General features: G+C 29.6%; 2 protein-coding genes across 2 annotated transcripts in view; both read left to right on the top strand.

Annotated features, from left to right (window-relative positions):
* The window catches only part of LOC112766872 (receptor like protein 24), a 171,677-nt gene that overhangs the window by 128,030 nt on the left and 18,880 nt on the right, over window positions 1-24,767 (top strand). The window lies entirely within an intron of this gene.
* Window positions 9,415-12,663, top strand: LOC112766217 (receptor-like protein 7). Its single transcript, XM_025812111.3, has one exon. It carries the CDS (start codon window positions 9,470-9,472, stop codon window positions 12,512-12,514), a length of 3,045 nt encoding a protein of 1,014 aa, XP_025667896.1. The 5' UTR covers window positions 9,415-9,469; the 3' UTR covers window positions 12,515-12,663.

The raw sequence follows: 24,767 nt of genomic DNA, 5'->3' as shown, positions 1-24,767 counted from the left end.
TATACATTTATAAAATAAAAGAAAGGGGAAGGAAGTATCATTTTGGCAGGGAAAATAGTAAAATTTTCTCTAAAATTTTTTATATGGTTTAGTTTTTGGTGTAATATCCTAAAACAGAGCTTTTAAGTAAAATTCAGGAATGAGAATGAGCTTATCCAAGAGTGCGAGAAGTAATTTTATTTTTATTGCTTCTCAAAATATTTTTTATTTTTATTTTTTGCTTTTGCAGTCTATGAAAAGCATTAAAGTGATAAATTGTAAAACACGTAGTAATAACAAAGTCTTGCTACACTCTGCAAGAAGCGGGTGAACAGAAATAGCAGACTTAGACTATATGAAAATTTCTCCATAAACTTCTAAAATGTACCAAAACTTGCTCCATATGAAAATTAATTTCGGTTGTTGCTATTCCCTATGTTATGGCCATTATTATTATATGTAATGACAATATTTTTAGTACAATATGTGTTAATTTTTTATTTCTCTAAATTACAGAAGTGTCAGTCATATTTTTTTAGAAGATACAGTAGATTATTAAGCAATCATAAATTATATTGTGTTGAGAGCGTATTTACCGTTCCACCCCTTTACGAACCTTTCGGAAAAAATAATTCCTTCATTGATTATGTTAAAAAAAATCATGAAACCAAATTCATGTCTTCCATTTTTTTTTTCCACCTTGATTGAGGAAGACTTTGACTTCAACTCTCCATATCACTCAAGTTTGATGACTTTTAATTTCTTCATTTGGAAACAAATAAATTAAATTATGAGTAAAGGATAAATAGGTCTTTAATTTTTTTTTTCGCGAATATTTTTATCTTCAACGAATGAAAAATACATTTAAATTTTTCACCCCCGAAAAATGCAGACATTTTAATCTTTCCGTTGAGTTCAGGCATTTGGACTGGACAGAAAAGTCTGACCTGGCAGAGGTGACGCTGACCTGGCCGTTACGGAAGCCACGTGGCGGGAATTATTTCGAAAACGACGCCGTTTTTATAACCTCCCCCAATCTTTCAAATTTCTCTACCCTTTTCTTCTTCCTTCGTCCTTTTTCCCTTCCATTCTTCTTCCTCAGCTCCTGCCTCCATCACCGCCACATAGCCGTGTCTCCGTCAGCCACCATCAACGCCGGCGACCTCCTCGCCTTCCTCTCTTTTTGCGTCTTTTTCCTTTTCTCACTCCCTTACTCCCAGGATGAGGACCACTGGCAAGGGTAAACAACCTGCCAAAGGAAAGAAATCAACTGAAAAAGGAAAACAACCAGCTAAAGAGAGCACTGGTCTCTTCTCTGATCCCGACATGGGAGTCCCGGCAGAGGACACATCTAACTTTTTGAATCAATATTGTGAGAAGCAATTTGTGGCCTTCTTCCAATAGAAAAGCCTTCACTTTGAAAGGGTCATCAAATGGAATAAAATTCCTTCCGACTTGCACACCATAGTCAATGAGAACATTGAAAGTCGGGAATGGCATTTTATTGAATGGGAATTGAAGGAGTACAATCAAGATTGGGCAATAGAGTTTTATTCCAACTTCTACACACCTATTCTGAAAATATTGTATATGAGAGGCAAGCAGATTCCAGTAACTGAGGTTGCCATTGCTGAGATCCTTCGGATCCCCCAGAAGCTGAAAGGAAAAATGTGCCTATGCCAATGCAATGGAAGACAAAAATCTACCTGGTATACTAAATTGGGACAGAATTTTGAAGAAGATTGCTATCCGGGTAGTGCTTGGAACAGGGGCACCGATCATAAACCTGTGGGTGAAACCAGTTAAGCAGTTGGTCTGTGAAGCCCGGATGTGGCAACAGATATTAGGCACCTATGTCATGCCAAGCTCTCACGAGACATCTATTCCAGTTGACTTGGCTATTTTGATTTAGGTTGTTTTGGAGGGTAAGCTGGTCTTCCTCCCACGTATCATCCGGAACCATATGTATAAAGCGCATTATGTGGGGAGGAAAAAGGCGGCATTCCCCTATTTGATTGTTGAAATGGCCAGGAAAGAAGACGTTGAATGGGCTGAAACTGATAGTGTTCCTCCTATTCCTGGCCAGGAAATGAAGATTCCAGCTGGAGCGTCGTATGGATCAACGTTACAGGAGCATCAAGGGCTAAGACAGAGGATGTGATGACATGCTGGATGAGATGGATACTCCTGAAGATCGCTCACAGGGCCAACAGCTACTCAAAAGTGAGGAAGGAGGAGATCGCCGGCGTTGATGGTGGCTGACAGAGGTGCGGCTGTGCGACGATGATGGAGGCAGAGGCTGAGGAAGAAGAATGGAAGGGAAAAAGGACGAAGGAAGAAGGAAATGGCAGAGAAATTTGAAAGATTGGAGGAGGTTACAAAAACGGCGTCGTTTTCGTTGCGGGGACTTATATGTCCTGTTTCGAAATAATCCCCACCATGTGGCCTCCGTAACGGCCAGGTCAGCGCCACCTCTGTCAGGTCAGACTTTTCCGTCCAGTCCAAACGCCTGAACTCAACGGAAGGATTGAAATATCTATGTTTTTCGGAGGTGATGGACTTGAATGTATTTTCCATTCGTTGAGAATGAAAATATCTGCGAAAAAACGGTTAAAGACCTATTTATCTTTTACTCTTAAATTATTTCCATGAAAATAATTCATTTGTTTAGTTGCATATGATGGTATAGAGTCTTAAAATAGATTTCAATTTGTAATAATACTTATGCCACTAAACACGAACCCCTAATCTGGATTCTTACTCTACAAGGATTTAAGCATATGACAAGTTTCAGCTCAATTACACATAGCTACCATGTAAGAATCATATATATCCCCAAAAATAACGTACAATGACAATGATATGTTTTCAAATTTACAACATCCTCATATATACGATAACGATAAAAAAAAAATTGAACTTTTTAGAAAATTATCTAGTCGCGGATAAAATTGTCTTCAATTTATGTTAAAAGACAAAAATACTTTTAAAATATTATTTTAAAACCTAACAAAAGTATAAGAGAATTCGCACAAGCATTATCGTTATCACCTAACTTGTATCTATTAACGGAGACAACTTTTTTTTATGTCAGATATTTTTATCACATTTTAAAATATTTTAAAAATATTTTTGTTGTTAACATAAATCGAAAATGTTTTTATGAGCATATAATAGTTAATCCAAGGTATTTCTGATGGTTTATTCGTCATGTATTACTTCAAACAATAAGTATAAAAAATTATTTTTTAATTAGTCATTATTAAATAATTATTTTTATTATAAAATTACGTATGATAATCCTCATTTTTTTAGAATTTAGGATTAAAATTTTTAAGATTTAAAAATTTAAAATATAACTTTTAAAATTTAAAATCCATGATAAAAAATAATTTTAAAAAAGTAATTAACATTAACTGAAAAATATTTAGCTTTCTAATTAAAATCTCATTTAAATATAATTATATCAAATTTAAGAATAAGATTTTAGTGTTGTGGTATGGTAAATTTAAGTATTAAATTTATAACAAAAATATTATGTATATGCACAAAAAAAATAATTATTAAATTTTTATTATATATTATATATAAATATATATAATATTTAATTTATTTTTAGTGTATATTTTATGTTACAACATATATTTTATATGTTAGTAACTAATTATAATATATATATATATATAACATAGTTAGTTAGAGTTATGAAAAAAGTCTAAGGTCAATAAATTTTATGATTTTTAATTATTAATTAATTATTAATGATATTTTTAATAATATAAAATTATATTTAATGATGTAAAATTATTTAATTTTCTTTTAATAATTAAGTATTGGTCAAAATTTAATAAAAATACTAATCTTTTAGCACTCTTCAAAATTATAAATATAAAATAAAAAAGATATTTACCTTATAAAAGTCTTCGTCAACTTATTGCATTGAGTGCTGTATACGCGCAATCAAAACGCTTTTCAGGTCGTCGTCGTGATAAAGTTACGTGTTATTTTATTATTTACATATAATAATTTATTAATTTTCATTCTGTTGAACACTCAACTTATGAAGACTTTTGTTCATTTGGCATGTTATTACTATAATTCAATTAGGTATTTATTAAAAATGGTATAATATTTAGTTTTTTATTATAATAATTTAAAAAAATAAAATAAATATATTTAAAAATTATAAATAAATTTAATATCTTTTTAAAATTAAATATACCTCTAATTTTAACTAATTAGTAGTCTTATTTGAGTATTTATGTTAATTAAAGAGTTATGTTACACATACAAGTCTTTTTAGCTTACAAGTCTTACAAATTGGATAAAGTCTAACAAAACCTACATTCACCTATTAGAACGTGATAACACACGCGTCACTCAACCATTTCCAAAGCGCGCTCTCACTCATCATTATGGAAGACACTTTTTCTTCTTCACGTTCCTCCTTTTCCTCCTCCTCCTCTTCCTTCTTCTTCTTCTCCTTTTTCTTTGTGTTTCTTCTCCTTTTTCTTCGCGTGTTTTATCTTTATTGTTATTTTTTTATTACTGTTGTTGCTGCATTTTTTTCTCCTCCTCTTTCTATTAATTTTATAACATTATGTATTTTTTTTCTTTATTTGATTTTTTCTCACAAGAAGAATTATAAGAAAACGAAATAAAAAAATGAAGAAGAAGAAGCAGTAGAAAATGAAGAGGAGGAAGAGGAAGAGTTTTGAATTATGCAGACCTTATCAGAATAAAAATACACCCAAAAATTCTTAAAATACACCCAAATATCTTCGTATTACACCCAAATATCTTCGTGTTACATCCAAATTTGCTGCAAATACAGGACAATATTTTTTCTAATGTTGCGTTTTTTTCTTCTTATTCTTCTTTTATTTCTTTCTTTCTTTTAGTTAAATGAATGTAAATTCATCATCTTCCAAGTAATTTTGCAACATTATGTGTTTATTTTTCTTCTTTGTTTGATTTTTTTGTTTTTATTCTTGTTAAGAGAGTAAAACAAGAAGAAACTTGAGAAGGTAAAATAAAAAGTAAAAGATGAATAAGAAAAAAAGAAGAAGAAGATGGTGATGATGATAAAAAAAAAGAGTAAAAGATGAGAAGGAGGAAGAAGAGTTTTGAATTATACAAAACTTATCAGAATAAAAATACACTAAAAAATTCTTAAAATACACCCAAATATCTTTGTGTTACACCCAAATATCTTCATGCTACACTCAAATTTGCTGCAAAAAAATGTTTCTTCTAATGCTATATTTTTTCTTCTAAATTGAACCACACCTTAGCCACTTGATTAGATTTAAAACAATAATTAATTTCATTCTGATTCAAATGACAATCTGAACTTGAATTATTTATTATCTTCAACAATGAGATAACTAATGATGAAGGAGAAAGAAAAAAAGAAAAGAGAAGAAGAAATTTCAATGAAAAAAGAAAGAGGAAGAGGAAGAGGAGGTGGTGTTAACGACGATGATAACGAGAGAAAAAAATTACCAAAAAAAAAGAGACACGAAAGGAAAAAAAAAGTGAAGACACCGAAAAAATCTAAAAATATATAAATATAAATAATTTGTATAACTTGTATAAAAAAATGCTTATACACGTACAAAATAACTCTAAGATAGGTGGGATAGGAAATTTGAGAGGAAGACAACAACAATAGAAATCTTTACAAAATCACAACCGACTTCAACTTCTAATAATCCTAATTATGTCACTAAGTTGGAATCCTCCCTAATTTGAGAATTATAATTTTTTTTCCTTTACAAGGTAATTAAGTATTTTGTTTGGTATGGTACAAGGTATGTATATCGAAATATAATCTTACAAAGTTCGAATAATAAAAAATCTTAATATTGTGCGCTTAGTTAAATATTAAGCTTATAAATCTGGTACAAAAAACTAACCTTATAAAATTCAAGAAATATAATTGAAGCTTGTTCCAGTTTATTGACTCTATAAATTAGTATTATTTATCACAAGGTCCATTATTGTTTATTCTTGTCGCTTCTTCATTCTTCGTCTATCAGTATCATACATAAACTTGCCACGTGTCTATTTCGATTTAAGAGTGATAAGTTATGCAAATAGTATCTAATTAATGGATATATTATGATTTATATAGTGCTATGCAACCCTTTGTAGAAAATCCATTTTGTGCCTGCTTCCACAAATCACAGTACATGCTTATATAAAAATACTAAATGTATATTAAAATTACTCATCATATATATATATATATATACATATATATATATATATATATATATATATAATGTTCTCACTATTCTTATTGAATTTTTTTTAGGAATGTTATAAATCAGTAATTTTTGTGATTTATAATCATCAAATAGTCATCAATAATAATTTTAATGGTGTAAAATTTTATTCAATAATATAGAATTATTCATTTTTCTTTTATTAGTTACATATTGACCAAAATTTAATAAAATTGCTGGTTCTCTAGATTTTTTTTTCTTTCATCACCATCACATTCTTTCTTCTGCGCATTCTTTTATTTCTGCTTACTCAACAAATTCAAAGAGAAAAAGTATAGGTAAACAATGAAAATATTAAACAATTTAAACAATAGATATATTGGATGTACATTTCACTAGATGTACGGATGGTTATTTTAATATTAAGATTTAAATAGATAATTTAAAAGTATAGTATATTTTTATTTGATTGATGGTTATTCATTTTGTTAAAAAAAATTATTATTTAGCTATAACTCCCCATTCAAAGATATGCATTTCAATTCTATTCACTCCCTTTTACTTTATTACTTTTTTCAATAGCTTTGACGGTAAATTCAAATATTGCAATATAAATATGCAATTGAATTTTTTTTATTAGAACCGTAGTTTTCTTTTCTAATTTATTATCATATGATAACTTAGTTACTTCATTAGAAAATGAAAACTCAAATCTCCAACTCACCGAATATTGAATTCCACATACTATAAGTTATCGAAAAAATAAACAAATAAAATTGGATTAAATTTAAACTATATTTTGTGTGAGTAAACAGAATTGTTGATTCTAGTTTTGTTCTTCATGAAAATCATGTATAAAATTCATTCTCTTTTTAACTTGATTATAGTTTGATTATAATAGAAATTTAAATTTGAATTTAGACTTTTAAATTTGATTATTATTTTAAATATTTGATTATAAATAAAGTTTGTAATATAATTTTAGAATATATTTAAACTTAATATATGTTAATTTTAAATTATACTATAAGATTGAATTTTGATATAAATTATTTTAGTATACTATAAAAATATAATAGTTAATTTTAATAACTAAATTTAATATATTAGATGATATTTATATACTCTCAAACAAATAATTCAATTAATTATCTTTTATTGTCTTCATATTTATTTAGAAGTCACCAGTTGGAATTTATTTTTCGTCGAGCCAAATTTATGTATAATAACTAATAAAAATCATATACCTAAAAATAAGACAGACTGACAATGATAGATTGTTTATCTATCTCGTACTTTTTTATTTGTACACATCATCGTATATACATAGATAAATACACATAGTTTAACCTTATTATTTTTATTGAAGCTTAAGTTATATACAGAGGCATATATAATTAAGATAGAAAATATTATATTGAACATTGAGGAAGAAGGGAAATTTTGTTTAGAAATCCATTTTTATTATGGAGTTATATAAGTATTTAACAACAATCTTATTAAATTCAACTTGCATTGAGTGCTATATATATATAGGAAAAAGTTTGGTAACCAAAATTTTTCAGCCATAATCAGCCAAAACTTTCTATATTTTACTTCATTTATATCATTTAATAACAGTTTTATTTTTTACTTCACTCTCTTATCATTTTACTTATCACCGTTTATTCTACTTATCACCGTTCTTATCAAATCTGCTAATTAATGATATTAATTAGAAAATCATATCCTTTTTATTAGGCACTATTGTAATCAATACTTAATATTCTTTTTTATAATTTGATTTTTATATATAAAAATATAATAAAGATTAATAATAATTATATTTTATTATGTAGTTCAAATTATTTTACATATATACTAATAAATCATGATTCAAAATATTTTAATATTTTATTTTTGAAGACATTATACATTTAAATCAACGTATAATTTTTTAAATCACCGTCTTTGATAATTTAAAAATTTATTTCATGTTTTTCAAAGTGAAAATGATTTATTTTAATTCACATATATTTCTAAATTTTACTATAATTAGATTTGAAAAAAAAATGTCAAATACCTAAATTAATTTATTCAATTGGCAAATTTATTCATAACATCCACAAGTTCATACACATAACATCCATAATTAAGTAAGATACACATAACATCCAAAATTTTATATTAATAACATCCATAATTTCATACTCATAACATTCATAATTTCATACATATAATATTTATAATTAACAAATTTTTACAATTAATATTACCAAATTTAAACTATGTGTCTTGTTATATATTTCAAATTATCTTACATGTACATCAAAGGATCATAATTTTAATATTTTTTGTTTACTATTCATATGTATACTTATTTATTGATTTTAATACGACGAATTAATAATTATTTTTTAAATTTTATTTTTTAATTTTAATTTTTTTATTTTATAATAACCTATATGTAAAATATGAGTTGTATACCAGAAGTTGTTAAATTCTCTAATTTAACATCCATATTTTTATACGTATAATATTTATAATTTTATATATATAATATCCATAATCAATAAATTGGTGCTAATTTATTATTATTTATTATTTTATTTTGCAGGTCATGAACTAATAATTTTAGATATTTTTAATTTTCAATAAATAAAAATTGATTAAATTTAAAATATTTTATTTTTTATAAAATGTATTGAGGTGATTTGAGTTTTTTTTAATTAAAAATATAAGAATTTGAAATTTTTATTTGGAAGAAAAAAATTATACAATTATAAATACATGTAATAATAATGAAGGAGAAATTTTTGCAATTTGATTCACATTAAATTTGGAATTAACTTTTTGTATAATTAAATAAGGAAAGATAATTAATGATAGAAAGAAATTAATTACGTCAATTAAATTAGGAGAGTGATTCACACTCTCTTATCAACGCAAATACTATTAATCATATACCTTTATTTATTATCTATAATATTTTGGTTACGTAGCATTGCCCATATATATAGGAAAAAAGTATCTAATAATGCCGATTATGACAGCAATAAAGTTGACGTATTACTTCCTTTAATTAATAGATGCAATAATGCAATAATGCAATGAGGTTGTGGAAAAAATAGTAGCACAGAGCACACTATTAACAGAGTTTGGAGCATATTCCACGCACGGGATGACCTATATATATTTGCATTCATCACTTGCTTTGGATGCCATGCACCACACACATTATACATTAAAATTCTAAACATTATTATTATTGTGACAGCATAATGATGAGGTGTTTTACTCTCTTGTTGCTTCTTCTTCTTCTTCTTCATACTCCATCTTCCGCTTGCTCATCGGTGTTGCCCCTATGCAACCACCATGACAACTCAAACTTGCTCCAATTCAAGAACTCATTTGCCATCAAACCTTCATCGTACAATTATTGGGCGTGCTCCTCTTCTTATTCCAACCGCAACAAGACAGCGTCATGGAGCAATGGTACGGATTGTTGCGAGTGGGATGGTGTCACGTGCGACACCACATCAGGTCACGTGATTGGGCTTGATCTGAGTTGCAGCATGCTTGAAGGCGAGTTTCATCCCAACAGCACACTCTTCCATCTCACCCATCTTCAACAACTCAACCTTGCCTTCAATCACTTCTCCAACTCTCCAATATATCCTGGAATTGGTAATCTTGTGAGTCTCACCCATCTCAATCTATCATACTCATCATTTGTAGGTCATATTCCGTCCACAATCTCACACTTGTCTAAATTACTCTCACTTGATCTCTCGTCGTATGATCATGAACTGACACTTGATGAATCCACATGGAGCAGACTCATTGGTAACACCACTAACTTGAAAGAGCTAGTTCTAGATGAGGTAGACATGTCTTCTATCAGAGAAACTTCATTGTCTTTGCTGATGAATTTGTCATCCTCTTTGTTGATTCTGAGTCTTGATGACACTGGATTGCATGGAAAATTTCCAACTCGTATATTTGGTTTAACTAATCTTGAAAAACTAAGTTTGTATGGCAATCATGAGCTGAAAGGTGAACTTCCAAAGTCCAATTGGAGCACTCCTCTCAGGATCTTGGACCTCTCTTGGACAGCTTTCTCGGAAGAAATACCTGATTCCATTTCCCATTTGAAGTCTCTTAACCAACTAAGGCTATGGCATTGCCAATTTGATGGATTAATTCCTGTGTCTTTGTGTCTTTCAGGAAATAGACTTCATGGTGAGATTCCATCTTTGCTTTCAAACCTCAAACATCTCACCGACTTAGATCTTAGTGGTAATACGTTCAGATGTCACATCCCAGATGTGTTCGACAACTTCACTAAATTAGATACCTTGCAACTTTCTTCTAACAGTCTAGGAGGTCAAGTACCGCCATCATTGTTTCGTCTAACCCAACTTTCTGTTTTAGATTTGTCATATAATAAACTAGGAGGTCAGCTGCCACCATCATTATTTGATCTAACTCAACTTTCTTACTTACGTCTGTCTTCTAATCAATTAATCGGCCCAATTCCAAGCAAAAATGCCACACTTCCAAAACTAGAAACACTAGATTTGGGTAATAACTCTATAAATGGGACAATTCCAGACTGGTGCTATTCTTTGTCTTCATTGAAATACCTAGATCTTAGCATGAACCAGCTCACAGGGCCAATTAGCAAATTCTCCACTTATTCATTGGAAAATTTAGTTCTCTCTAATAACAAATTTCAAGGTGATTTTCCAAATTCGATCTTTGAATTTCTAAAAAACCTCACTCGTTTGGATGTGTCATCTAATTACTTGAGTGGTCTTTTGGACTTTTCTTATTTTTCAAAGTTGGAAAAATTAAATTTTCTTGATCTTTCTAACAATAAATTTCTCTCTGTTGATAGTAATAGTAGGGTGGACTACGTCTTACCGCAACTTGAATATTTAACTTTCTCTTCTTGTAGTGTTACTGTTTTTCCTTCATTCCTACTTAGACTACAAAATCTAGGAAGTTTAGATCTTTCTAACAATAAAATCCATGGAAAGATTCCCAATTGGTTTAGTGATAATCTCTTGCACACATGGACAAGCATGTTCTTTATTGACCTCAGTTTCAACCAGCTGCAAGGAGATCTTCCAATTCCACCAAATGGCATCAATTACTTTGCAGTTTCAAACAACAACTTCACAGGAGGCATTTCTTCAACAATATGCAATGCAAGCTCCCTCAATGCGCTAATCCTGTCTCACAACAATTTGACTGGCAATATTCCACAATGTTTGGGATCCTTTCCTTTGCTTCAGGTTTTGGATTTGCAAATCAACAACTTTCATGGAAGCATACCTGGAAACTTCTCCAAGAATAATGCTTTTGAGACGATAAAGTTGAATGGCAACCAATTAGAGGGACCAATACCACAATCGTTGGCAAATTGCACAAAACTGGAAGTTCTAGACCTGAGTGACAATAACATAGAAGATGTATTTCCCAGTAGGCTAGAAGCTCTTCAGGAATTACAGGTACTCAGTTTACGAAATAACAAATTTCATGGTACCATCACTTGTTTGAGTAGGAAGCACCCATTTCCAAAGTTGAGAATTTTTGATGTGTCTAATAACAAGTTTAGTGGTCCTTTGCCAATGCAATACTTTGAAGAGTTTCAAGGAATGATGACTCTGAATGATAATACTCAAGCTGATGGGTTGGAGTATATGAGCAACCATGATAATATACGATATAATGACTCTGTTGTGATCATTATGAAAGGTCAAGTGAGAGAAATGAAAAGGATATTAACTATTTTCACAACCATAGATTTGTCAAATAACTTGTTTGAAGGAAAAATTCCACAAATTCTTGGAGAATTGAATTTTCTCAGAGGGCTTAACCTTTCTCACAATAAAATCAGTGGTAACATTCCAAAAACTTTAGGTAATTTGACGAGTTTAGAATGGTTAGACCTCTCATGCAACCAACTGAAAGGTGAAATACCTATGTCTTTGACAAATTTGAATTTTCTATCTGTCTTGAACCTTTCGGAAAACCAGTTGGAGGGAGTGATACCAACAGGAAAACAGTTCAATACATTCCAAAATGATTCCTACAGAGGAAACCCAATGCTTTGTGGATTCCCTTTGTCAAAGTCATGCAGCAATGATGAAGAACAACCACCTTCAGTGTTTCCCGAGGCAAAAGAATCATTATTTGGGTGGAAGCAAGTAGTAGTGGGATATGGATGTGGAGTGGTGTTTGGGATGTTCCTTGGAAGGTTGTTTATAAAGACAGCGAAACCCTTGTGGCTTGCCAGACTTATTTGTGGCTATACTTAACAAAACATGCACAGCAGATCAGAGTTCATGCAAATTGTGTGAGACTGTGTTAGCTTCTTGTGTTTTTCTTCTTCTTTTTTTTTTTTCCTGTAATGATGTGAACTACTCTGTTTTTTGAATAAAATATGCTATTTCTATTAATAAATAAATTCTACATGAGTCATCATCTATTATTTCAACTTCTTGTGAATTAGAGATAAGAAAACCTAATCATTGATCTGTTTAATTTGCTTTTGTTTTTATTTAAAATGATTTGTCATAGCTTTCTTCAGTTATATATAGCTTACAAATATATTTGACTACTCATTCTTTCAGATCTCAATCATATCAAAATTTTTAAATTAAAAAAAAAATCGAAGCTAAACTTAATTGGATGTATAGCATAGGATCATTCTATAAATTTTGAATGGAAAAGTATAGGTAACCAACAAGATTTTTGAACAATGTGTAAACAATGTGAATTAATAGGGTTAAAAGAGTAAATTTAATTAGTAGCATTAAATTAGAGTATAATGTATTTTCATTTGATTGGTAGTTATTTATGTTGTTCAAAATTTTCATTGTTCCCCTAGCATTCCCAATTTTGAATTTGTCAAATGGGTTAGATTTAGAATACTATTTTCGATTTACAAAAAGTAACAACGGCTTAAATTTATTTTATATGATGAATACAAAAACAATTTGGTGTCCTATTCTTGACAAATATAAGTGAAAATTGAGATTCTTTATAAAATTAAAAGAATAAATTAAATAAGTGAAATATAAAATAATAATATAATTTAAATCATAAAAATGATCACCTGATTTAATACAAATGTATTCAGATTCTAATATATAAAAAAAAAAAGAGATTTTAGTTAACTTAAAATTTTAACTACTTCATTATAATACTACAAATCTATGCACATAAAACGAACAACATATGTAGGACCAAGTTGGCTCGCATAATGGATCTTTGAAATTTGCTTATGTGTTATGTGCAAATTTTTAATAAAATGCATCATATGTTGGTAAAAAAAAATATGAAATGAAATTGGGTTGGGAATAGAACTAATTCTTATTTGATATTATATGTATAATTTTAGATTTTTAATAGGATCGAGTGACACTTTGATTGAAAACACAATAAAATTACATATGAGTATATGATATTGTGTATGATTGTTTTTATAGAAACTAATCAAAGCATAAGCGACGTGTTTTCATAGTTGTGAGCATGCAAATCGATTTGTACACATATTTTAATTGGACGCCAAAAATAAACATCGCCTTTTTACTAAATTATCTAGCGTGATAAAAGAGTATTAGTTTATCATTTTATTTACTGAATCATTGTCAGAATAAGATCGAGAGACTATTATAATATCTAAAACTTAATTTTGGTGATGATGATAATACACTTGATACATCGGGATCAAATTAATACATGTCGTAAATTTCAAAATCACTACCAAAATTTAGTTTTTGATCTTACTCATTTTAAAGTTTTTAGAAAAGTTGAATAACCTGAAATGAATTATTTTTTTATGTTCGGTAAATAAATATTTTATTTTTGGTAATAAGTAAATAAAATTTAAATATGGTGAAAGTCAAATTAACATGTCATTAAGTTTATTTTTTATTTTTTATATGCTTAAGGTTCTTATTTAAAATTTTTGGATCACGTATGATTTGGGCTGTGAGTTATTAAGCAATCCGTTATAGTCTGAGCTAGTTACCACCCAAGCCAAGATCAAAGAATTCGTCCAGAAATATTTTTTCTTTCAACAATGCTAAAGAATCAAGAAGGTATCACCCAAAAATTAACTAAATGTCTCTGAATGAATCTAAAATTTCTATGTGGATTGTGCTTATACTAGGTATTAGGATATTTCTTCTATTAAGTATTAGAATGTTTCTTTTTCATATTAAATGGATGTTCTTTTATATATTTTATAACTTTTTTTATATACTAAAAATTTGGATTGTTGGAAGTTCCGTGATCTCCACCCCTATTTCTCCAACGTATCATTCAAAATTTTAATTTGGAGTGAAAAGTAACTAATATCAAATATTATAAATTAAAAACAAATAAAATTAATTAAATATAATTATAAATTAGTTAAATTATTTACTTTTTAATTCATTACCTTTTAATTCCATATACTTTTCTTTTTTCTTTTGCTGACTTAAGTCCAGAAATATATATGTATACAGTTTACACTATATACATGAAAAAAAAAAAGATTAGTATACCAAAAAAAAAAATTAAAGTTGCGTAGCAGACATCACCGGATGTTGGTGCGTTTATAGTTTGTTATACCAAATTTAACTTATTTTTCCTTTTTTGTGGATACAAATTAACGAGGCAATTATAGATATGTGCATGTGATTTTTTCTTTCCTTGCATTGAGAGGCTCCTATAAAACAAATAATGTCTTGTAATAATAACTTCTAAGCATATAATATTAAATTATTAATACATATTGACATCATACCCCTCATCTTTATTCGTTACATATGTCTCTCACACAACGTAGGACCAACTTTGGTCACATAAAATGATGGATCTTTTTTCTTGTACACTCCTTCATTTATGTTGTCTCCTTCGTTTGGATATCTGTTATTCCCTTCTCAATGAATCACTTCACTTATATCTTACAAAATTGTAGATGCTTGAATTCATGGAGAAATCAATTATTTCTAAAAACAATAAATCAATACCTAGCTTATAGGCCAATCAAAACTTATATATACTAGCAAATCTTTTAGGAATAAAATCCTAATAGTTCACCGTGTTTGATCCCTACAGGTTTGTTTATATATAGACATCATTTGTTAGATAAAACTAAAATTTTAGAAAGAAATATTTTTTTTTTAATAATAAATGAGGATTGTGTGCAGTGCAACTATGTTGACAATGTTAGTGTTTCTTTTGTGGTACCAAAATGTATAATCGATTGGTTCAATTATTTTGCAATGAAATTTTTAAAATATTTTAATATTAAATCGAAGGATATAATTTTTTGTGATTTTTTTTTTTAAATTTACAAATCAGGTTATCCGACTTTTGTTTTTAAAAATCAAAAGGATTCGATTTTTATTTCTTAGAAATTGAATAGTTCAATTTTTATACTTTAAATATATATCTAAAATTAATATTCTTATAATCTATAATGTTAAAAAATATTATTTTAATTTTCTCACTTATGAAGCATTGAATAGGAAAATGCTCATTTCGATTGCATAATCTACAAAATCTTTTAGGTTGCTATTTTTTTAAAATTTGTTGGATTTTGAAATATTATGTCATCCAAAGTGAAAGCCATATTAAAAAAAAGAGATTTTTCAATAAACATTTTATATTTTTTATGAAAGCTCAAACTAGCTTTATCATAGAGAAGTTTTTGACTAATCAAAAGTTGATTCAAATTTGTAGAACATTGAGCAAAGTTAGCTAGGTCCTCTTTTAGACTTTTTACCTCCTTGTGCAACTTTTTATTTTCTTCAAAACAGTTTAAATATGCAATTACATAGTACTGTTTCTCACAACCTTTAAGTTCAGCATTTAGCCGCTTGTTTTCTTCAACAAGATCAATAGCAGTTTCAGCTTCCCTTAATTTATCTTTGAAAAAACTATTTTCTGCCTTAAGAATGTCATTTTGAGATTCAAGTTCAAGATTTTCATTCAAAAAGCATCTGAGTTTTTCAGTGAGATGATCGATCATAAGATGAAGGTCTTCAGTAGAAGGTTCAATGAAAATTACCTCATCAGTTTGATCGGCCATGAGACAGGTTTGAGACTTAGTCTCTGATTCGTCTACTTCATCAGAATAATTTTTCAGATCTTTCCAAGATGCCATGAATCCCTTCTTCTTTTTCTTTTTCGGCTTGTCATCTTTGTTCAGTTTTGGACAGTCAAACTTGTAATGTCTAGCTTCTCTGTAGTTGTGGCAGATGATCTTGCTTAAGTCCCTCTTTAGTTTTCTTGAACTGCCTCCTTTGTTTCGTTCCTTCAACTTCATCATTTTTCTGAATTTTTTAGCAAACAAAACAAACTCATCGTCAGATAAATTATCACTGGATTCATCATCCAGAGATTTAGTGACTGATTTGAGAGCAATTTCTTTCTTTTTTGTATCCTTTTTTAAGTAAGTGGTTTCAAAAGCAAGTAAATTGCCTCTTAGATCATCATAAGTCATTTCATTAATGCCCCTGCTCTCAGCTATCACTATAGTCTTGGTTTCCCACTCTTTAGTGAGACATCTCAAGATTTTTCTCACTAGCAAAGATTCAGGGTGTGTGGTTCCCATAGCATCCAAGCCAGTGATGATAACGTTGAATCTTTCAAACATTTCATATATTGTTTCTCCTTTCTTCATTGAGAACATTTTGTATTCTTTGTTTAATATGTCTATTATGATTCTCTTGACTTGAGTTGTGCCTTTATGAGTAACTTGAAGCTTGTCCCATATTTTCTTTACTGTTTTGCATTTTGATACCCTTCGTTATTCCTCGAAACTGATTGCACAGTTGAGCATGTTGATAGCTTTAGCATTGAGATGTATCTTCTTCTTGTCATCATCATTCCAATCGGCTTCAGCCTTAGGAACAACTACACCATCAGCCCCTATTGTGGTTGGAACTTGTGGACCATTCAAGATTATCTTCCATATTTCATAGTCCACCGATTGTGCAAAGATCTTCATTCTCTCCTTCCAATAACTATAGTTCTTTCCATTAAAGAACGGAGATCTGTTGTTGGATTGCCCTTCAGTCAGATTATAGGCTACCAGATTTGAACCATTGTTGTTCGCCATCAGGATCTTTCTTCCAAGTTGCAAAACTTGATCTCTTAGAGACCGAACTCTGATACCAATTGATGGTTATCAGTGGCTAAGAGAATGAGGGGTTAATCTTAACTTTCTTTTTGCTGAATATCACTGTTGCTTTTTCAAGAAAACTTCAAGAGATATTTTCACTTTTGTCTCGTAACAAGTTGAGAGATATTTTTCATTTTGTCTGAGTAACAGAAAGAGAAACGAAGCAAAGAAGAAGAAATAAAATCAGATATGTCCTGGTTCATCTACTTAGTGCATTGTAGCCTACATCCAATCTCCATCACAACTATGATGGAATTTTACTATCTTTTTCAAGATTACAAATACCAATGCTTCCCTAGGATCTACCCAATCCTATCAAGGACAAATTCAGATTCTAACCCAATCCAAATTTGACTAGGACTCAAACCTAACATTCAACAGCAAAGTGCTAACCCAACTTGCATGGAATCCTTACAAATTCATAACACAAAACAAAAAGATGTACAAAGGCCCAGTTTGGGTAACCAACTTAATTAAGCTCCTTTTGATAAAATAACTTAAACAATAAATGACTCTGTTAAAAGTAACTTATAAATAAGTTATTTTGTGTTTGGATTTTTAATTCTAAAAGTGCTTATTTTATAGAAATGTGATGAAAAGTAGAAGTATTATGAGAGAAGTCATTTTTTTTTAACTTCTCTATAAGCTCCTAGATAGCTTCTTAGAAAGTTGCAATTTGGTTTTGAAAATTGCACCCGACATTAATACTACTACTTTTCATAAGTCAAAAGTTAAAAAAAGTTACTTCTAAAGTTTCCCAAACGGGCCCAAAGCAAATCTGAAACATTTTTTGGCTTTTTCTCTAATTTTGTCCGCTGCCTTTTACCTCTCATTGGCTTTTTCTTACAAACTTCACCATGTTTATCTTTTACCATGAGACTCAGACAGACAAAACTAAGAAAAAAAATACTAAATGAACTTCATTGAAGAAGAAGAACTCAAACAGTTTGGGTAGCTATGAGAGTGACTATGTGCTTTTCACTTACTCTCCTTACCTTCAACCCTTGGCCGTTCACCCTTAATATAGAAGGGTGAAGCTTCTAAGGTTGAAACGAGTTCAACCCTCACAGTGTCTTCTTCTCCAACATCAGAGTAGCTGCGGCTTCAATAGAGAGAGAGAGAGAGAGAGAGAGAGAGAGAGAGAGAGAGAGAGAGAGAGAGAGAGAGAGAGAGAGAGAGAGAGAGAGAGAGAGAGAGAGAGAGAGTAAAATCTGTTGCATGCATATCACCAGATCTCTCTCATCCTTTTTCTTCAATCTTGACCATTGAACTTGACTTTGGCCCCAAGTTTTGATTTTGAGCGTTGATGTGGTTCTGACTCAAGATGGCTTCACATTCTCCATTGTTACTACTTCCATACTTGAGACCTTGAAAGTTTTTTCTTAGATCCTCCATGAAGTACAAATGGAAAAATAATTTTTTTGTGATGCTTGACCGAGAAAGACTAGCTACTGGGTTGTAGCCTTCTTTTCTTTGTTTTGATTTGGCAAAAATCTTTCTGTCATCATTCACAATCTAACCTCTGAGCATTCCATTTTCTTCTTTCTTCTTTTTAGATGAATGAATGATGTGACTGAAGCAAGCGAGAGGAGAGAGAAGAGAGAATAGCTTTCGGTGGAAGTTTCAATCTAATTAAAGTGAATTGAATTTCAAGTTTCAGTTACCAATGAATGACAGAAGCGTATAAAGCTTGGTCTCTTGGGTTTGTAATTGGGCTTGTCTTTTCTTTTTTAATATCAAGGTTCAGCCATTAAAATTTAATCAAATTTTGTACAAGACTGAATTTGTTTATTGATTAAGATGGGCTTTAAACATTTGTTCTTTGGGCTAACTTATTTCATTTTATTTCCTGCACACTTGATCAAATACATCAAACAAACAATTAGAAATATTTTAATAAAATATTTTAACAATACTTTAATAATGTATGTTTATCATTTTAATTGAATATAAGTTTTTCAAACTCAACACTATAAAATAAGGCAACTACTCAAATGAAGATGGCAAAAATATCTTCTCATAAAAATGCTTTGTTTAAAAATGTGACTTATTTATTTAGCCACATTTTAAACAAAGACAACACTTTTATAAATATCAAAATCTAACCCTACAATCCATTATTCAAAGATAAAAAAAAAAAATATTTTCACATAAAGATAATTATGAAGTCTTCTTCGTAGTATCCACCATGAAATAATAATGTTTCAAAAGAAATAATGTATTTTTTACTTAGTGTTTAATTTTTGTGTAACTTATTTTTTATAATATTTAAAATCTGTAAACTTTTATATTTTTAAATTAAATATTTAATTATTTAATATTTTTTTATAATTAAACGCTAAATTTTTAAACACTATAACAACAACTTTTTGTATACATGCATGCTAGCCCCGTTGTCTTCGTAATAACTAATAAGCAAGTGTTATTTGTGCTTAGTATATAGAGTAATATTCTAAACATTCAAATACTTTTAGTGGATAATTTTAATTCTAAATAAATTTTAATCATTTTAATCTTTTATTGGTTAGTATTGGCAAAGTGTAGCGAAAAAAACACTGCCCGGCCATAAGCTAGATTTCCCTGATTTGATCCATTTCCCTTCCCATGTTTCTCTTCGATCTCTCAAGAAAACATCATGGAAGAACGATGCAGATTGTTGTGATATTCACTCATCTCAATCTATAATAATTTGGAAGATCCAACTCCAAGTAAAGTCACTAAACTCTCAAAATTAAAATTTCTGCATTTGAATAATAATTTATTTAATGAAACAATTCCAGATTGTTGCTATTCTTTGCCTTCATTGATAAGAATGGATCTTAGTGACAACAAGCTTGTATGACCAATAGGTGTGAATTCTCTACTTATTCTATGTAATAACAAACTCCAAGGTAGATTTCCAAACTCACTATTTGAATTTGAAAATCTTACTGGTTTATATTTATCATCAACTCACTTGAGTGGTAAGCTAGAGTTCAACCAATTTTTAAAGTTAAAATCTTTAACTAGCCTTGATATATCTCACAATAATTTTTTCTCTATTAATTTTAATAACAATAGTGTTGACTATTTCTCACTTAGCCTTACTTCTTTATATTGAGGGTCCATTACCTCAGTGACTCAGTCTTTGGGTAATTGCACATTATTGTTGAAAGTTTTGGATCTTGCAGATAATAATATAGAGGATGCCTTTCCCAGTTGGCTAGAAACGCTTCAGGAGTTGATGGTACTCTGTTTACGAGCAAAAATAAGCTTTATGATTCCGTCACTAGTTTCAGTGTCGAACATTCATTTCCAAAGTTGAGATTTTTTTATATTTCCAACAACAAATTTAGCGGCTCTTTGCCAACCTCGTTCTTCCAAAATTTGCAGGGAATGAAGGATTTGAGTGATAGTACTCATCATCATCCTTGTGGTGTTTAGAATGTTCCATGAAATCTTAAAAGACTCTGTTAGCTTCAAGTGTTTTTCTCTTTTATTTTTTCATTTTCCTAAAAAGATGTGAGCTTCTCTGTTTGTGGAATAAAGTGTATGATTTCTGTTAGCTAATGAACAAACTATATTTGACTGATTTATTATTTCAGCTTACTCATCACTGATCAGTTGCTTTTGTTTTAGTTGCAGTTTTCATTTTTATAGATCCAACCCCTGGTTTAGTCTTTTTTTTTTTTTTTTTTTTTCATGCAACACCATTTGTAGCACTTCATTGCTCTTCATGCAGTTTGTTTAGATACTCGGTCAAAATCTTGACTTTTGATTGAATTTTCAACTCCCACAATGTTAGGAACTATACTAATCTTATCAATCATCAATATTCAAGTATTTAAAAGAAGTGCAAAGTGAATTCATCAATATTGATAAGAAGAAGATTATAGAAGTTGATATATTTGACAAGTTAAAGTATATCCAATTGCCATCAATTCAAGATTTCAATCGATTTGAATCCTATTATTGCAACTGATCGAGAAGCATCGTCTTATGCATACTAAAAGCAAGAAGAATTAAGAGGAAAAAATCACTTGAATTAGAGTTAGTTGTGAGTTGTAAATTTTGACCAATATTAAAAAATATGTAACTTTTTAAGAAATAGAAAGAAAGTAACAAATAAACTAAGTGCAAGTTGTCCACCACCAATTCTATTCTTAAGCATGAAGGATATTAGTCATTAGTTCTTGAGTAAAATTATAAATTAGTATGGATTTTGAGTGAGAGTCTTCGCTTTTCTATTAGAAGAGTTAATAAAAAATAGAGATATGTCTTGTTGTTGTCGTGTTGTTCTTTTTCTTAGTATATTATTATGCTATTATTGAGAAAAAAAATTATATTAAGATTATGTTGTATATTGTTATTGAGATATATATAGTTATCTTGGTCCAATTAATTATGGAGTTTTTGAGTTTTTACTTATTACACACAATAACATAGACTAAAGTATGTTCTGGTTCTTGAGGTTCAGAAAGGATTCATCACTTGCTTTCAATCTGTATATTTAATTAGGCCTACTTTGTAAGCTAATTTTACAGTGAAAAAACCATTCTTCTCATTGACTAAGTTAATTTTAAATTATTGTGAAACTAGTACTTTCCATAAAATAATTTGTATGTATTTGTTAGTATAAAAAAAAAAAAAAAAAATATTTTTAGCACTATCTAATGCAAGGCCCCTCAATGCAGCGATTGTGTCTCAGAACCACTTGCCGGTAGCATGTCCTTCTCTCAATATTTTGGACCTCCAAATGAACAATCTATTGGAAGCAACGATATTAAGTTATTAACTACATTCAGATTTTTCAAATAAGTAAATTGACAAGTTTAGGGGGAAATTGCACAAATTATCTTACAAATAGAAATAATAGTCTTACACATTATAATCGACTTCAACTTAACTTTTTACAAAAATGTTTTTTGTAATACTTATGACATTATATTGCAAATGCTAATGTGCTCCAGAAAAATATCGAGAATGTAACACTTTTTGAATTCTAAAATCTAAATCATAAATTTAGAATTTTAAATTTAAATTTTAAATTATAAATTATAAACTTTGAATCACTCTAAATATGAGGTATGATACAAAATATAATAAACAAAAAATTAAAATTTATTTAATTAACAAAAAATACAATATTCTTTACCTAATAAGGAGTGTTTAAGGATAAATTTATTATATTACGTGAATGTTAATGGATATTGAAAAAAAAATATATAATGTCTTTTAAAAAAAATTGACCTAACAGGTAACAAATAAATTAAAAAGTTTTTAATTTTTATTTTTATAATCTTACCCAAAAAAAAAAAAAAAAACCACTTAGCCAGTTATTTCTTTAAGTATGATTTATGAACAATCGATGTAAAATAATATAACGGGTAAAATTTGTTTAACTAATAAAAAATATTTATTTAATAAGAATTGTTTAAATATTATTAACTTTATATTGGAGTCTTCTATAACTCTCTAATCAGATATAATATAATTTTCTGAATTAAAAATGCAAAGTATTTATGAAATATTCATTTTTATATTTGTAACTAAATTTGTATATTATTAGATAAAATTTTTCTATTAAATTCTTATTAATTATTTTTAAAAAATACAAAGTATTTATGAAATATTTATTTTTAAGTTTGATATACAAAAAACTATGAAATATCTTACAAGTGAATAGTCTAAAATTATTATATTTTTTTGGTAAAGTATATTTTTTGTTTTTGAAGTTTAGCAAAAGTTTTAAAAATACTCTTAAGTTTTATTTTGTTTTAATTTTGTCCGAAAAATTTTTTATTAACATCAAATATACTCCCAGTAGCTAAATTTTTAAAAAATTTAAGACCAATTCAACAAAAATACATAAAAATTATGTTTAATTTGTTTGTGTTAAAGGTTGTTCTTATGAAATTGTTGTTGAATTGGTTCTAAATTTTTTGAAAAATTAGCGGACAGAAATATATTTGATGCAAATCGAAAAAATTTTGGGATAAAACTGAAATAAAATAAAACTTAGTAGTATTTTTGAAACTTTTGTCAAATTTAATTTTAGGAACAAAAAATATACAAGGGGATCCTCTTTCTCTGTTTTTTTTTGTTCTTGTTGTTGAGGTCCTTCATAGGATGGTAGGAGAGGCAGTAAGACATGGAAGGATCTCTCCTTTGTTAGTTGGAAAAGACAATATTGAGTTGTCTCGCTTGTAATTTGCGGATGACACGATATTTTTTTGCTCCCCGGAGGAGGAGACTATTTGCAATTATAAGCGGCTTCTACGGTGTTTTGAAATGATGTCTGACTTGAGTATTAACTTTGATAAATCTAGTTTGATTCCGATTAATTGCGAGCGAGAGTGGTCACAAAGGATGTGTAGCTTGTTGGGGTGTAAGGAAGCAACGTTGCCAGTCAAATATCTTGGTATTTCTTTGGGAGCGAATTCGAAATTGGTCAAGACATGGAAACCTATTATAGACAAAGTAGAAGAGAAACTTAATCTGTGGAAAGTCAAAACGGTTAATAAAGCTGGTAAGCTGGTACTCATCAAATCTGTGCTTAATAGTCTGTTAGTTTACTATCTTAGCTTATATAAGATGCCCAGAGCAGTAGCAGATAAGTTGATATCTTTGCAGAAGAGGTTCTTGTGGAGTAATGAGGACAGAAGTGATGGAGTACCTTTGGTAAGGTGGGATATTGTGCAAGCTCCAAAACACTTCGGGGGTTTGGGCGTGGGCGATGCAGTGTTCCGGAATACAGCATTGTTGTTCAAGTGGTGGTGGCGGTTTTCAAAGAAGGATTGTCCATTATGGAAGAAAATTGTGTGCTCCTGCAATGACTTGAATCCAAATATCCTTCTTTCTTGTCAGCCGGTTCCTAATACAAAGGGTCCGTGGAGGGACATTTGTCAATTGCAGATAAGAGAACAGCAAGCGAGAGATAAGATGGTCAGAGGGTTATCATTAGAGTTAGGAGATGGTAGAAGAATTCGTTTTTGGGAAGATAATTGGCTACCGTGTAGTGTGTTGCAGGATGTATTTTCAAGGTTTTTCTCGGTTTCAAATCAAGTCGGATCTGTAATAGGAGACTATGGGTTTTGGGATGGGATGGAGTGGATATGGAACTTTCATTGGAGAAGGGTATTATTCCAATGGGAGTTAGAATTAATTAACCAACTTCATGAAGTTCTACAATCTGTCAGGTAAACAAGTGAAAGGGAGGACAGAAAAGTATGAAAATTTGATAGATCAGGAGTTTACTCTACTAACTCATTTGTGCAGGCTTTGTAGGCTGAGACTCTCCCGAAGGACATTACGAGTTATAGTTTCACTAGATCTATATGGAGAGAACTAGTACCACCAAGAGTTGAGCTATTCACCTGGTTTATGTTAGTTGGTAGGGTCAATACTAAGAA

Source organism: Arachis hypogaea, chromosome 17, assembly GCF_003086295.3.
Source record: "Arachis hypogaea cultivar Tifrunner chromosome 17, arahy.Tifrunner.gnm2.J5K5, whole genome shotgun sequence".
Taxonomy (NCBI): Eukaryota; Viridiplantae; Streptophyta; class Magnoliopsida; order Fabales; family Fabaceae; genus Arachis; species Arachis hypogaea.
This window is presented reverse-complemented; position numbering and strand designations above follow the sequence as displayed.

Coding starts and splice junctions, on each gene's coding strand:
- LOC112766217 (XM_025812111.3), top strand. CDS start 9,470: ATGATGAGGTGTTTTACTCTCTTGTTGCTTCTTCTTCTTCTTCTTCAT.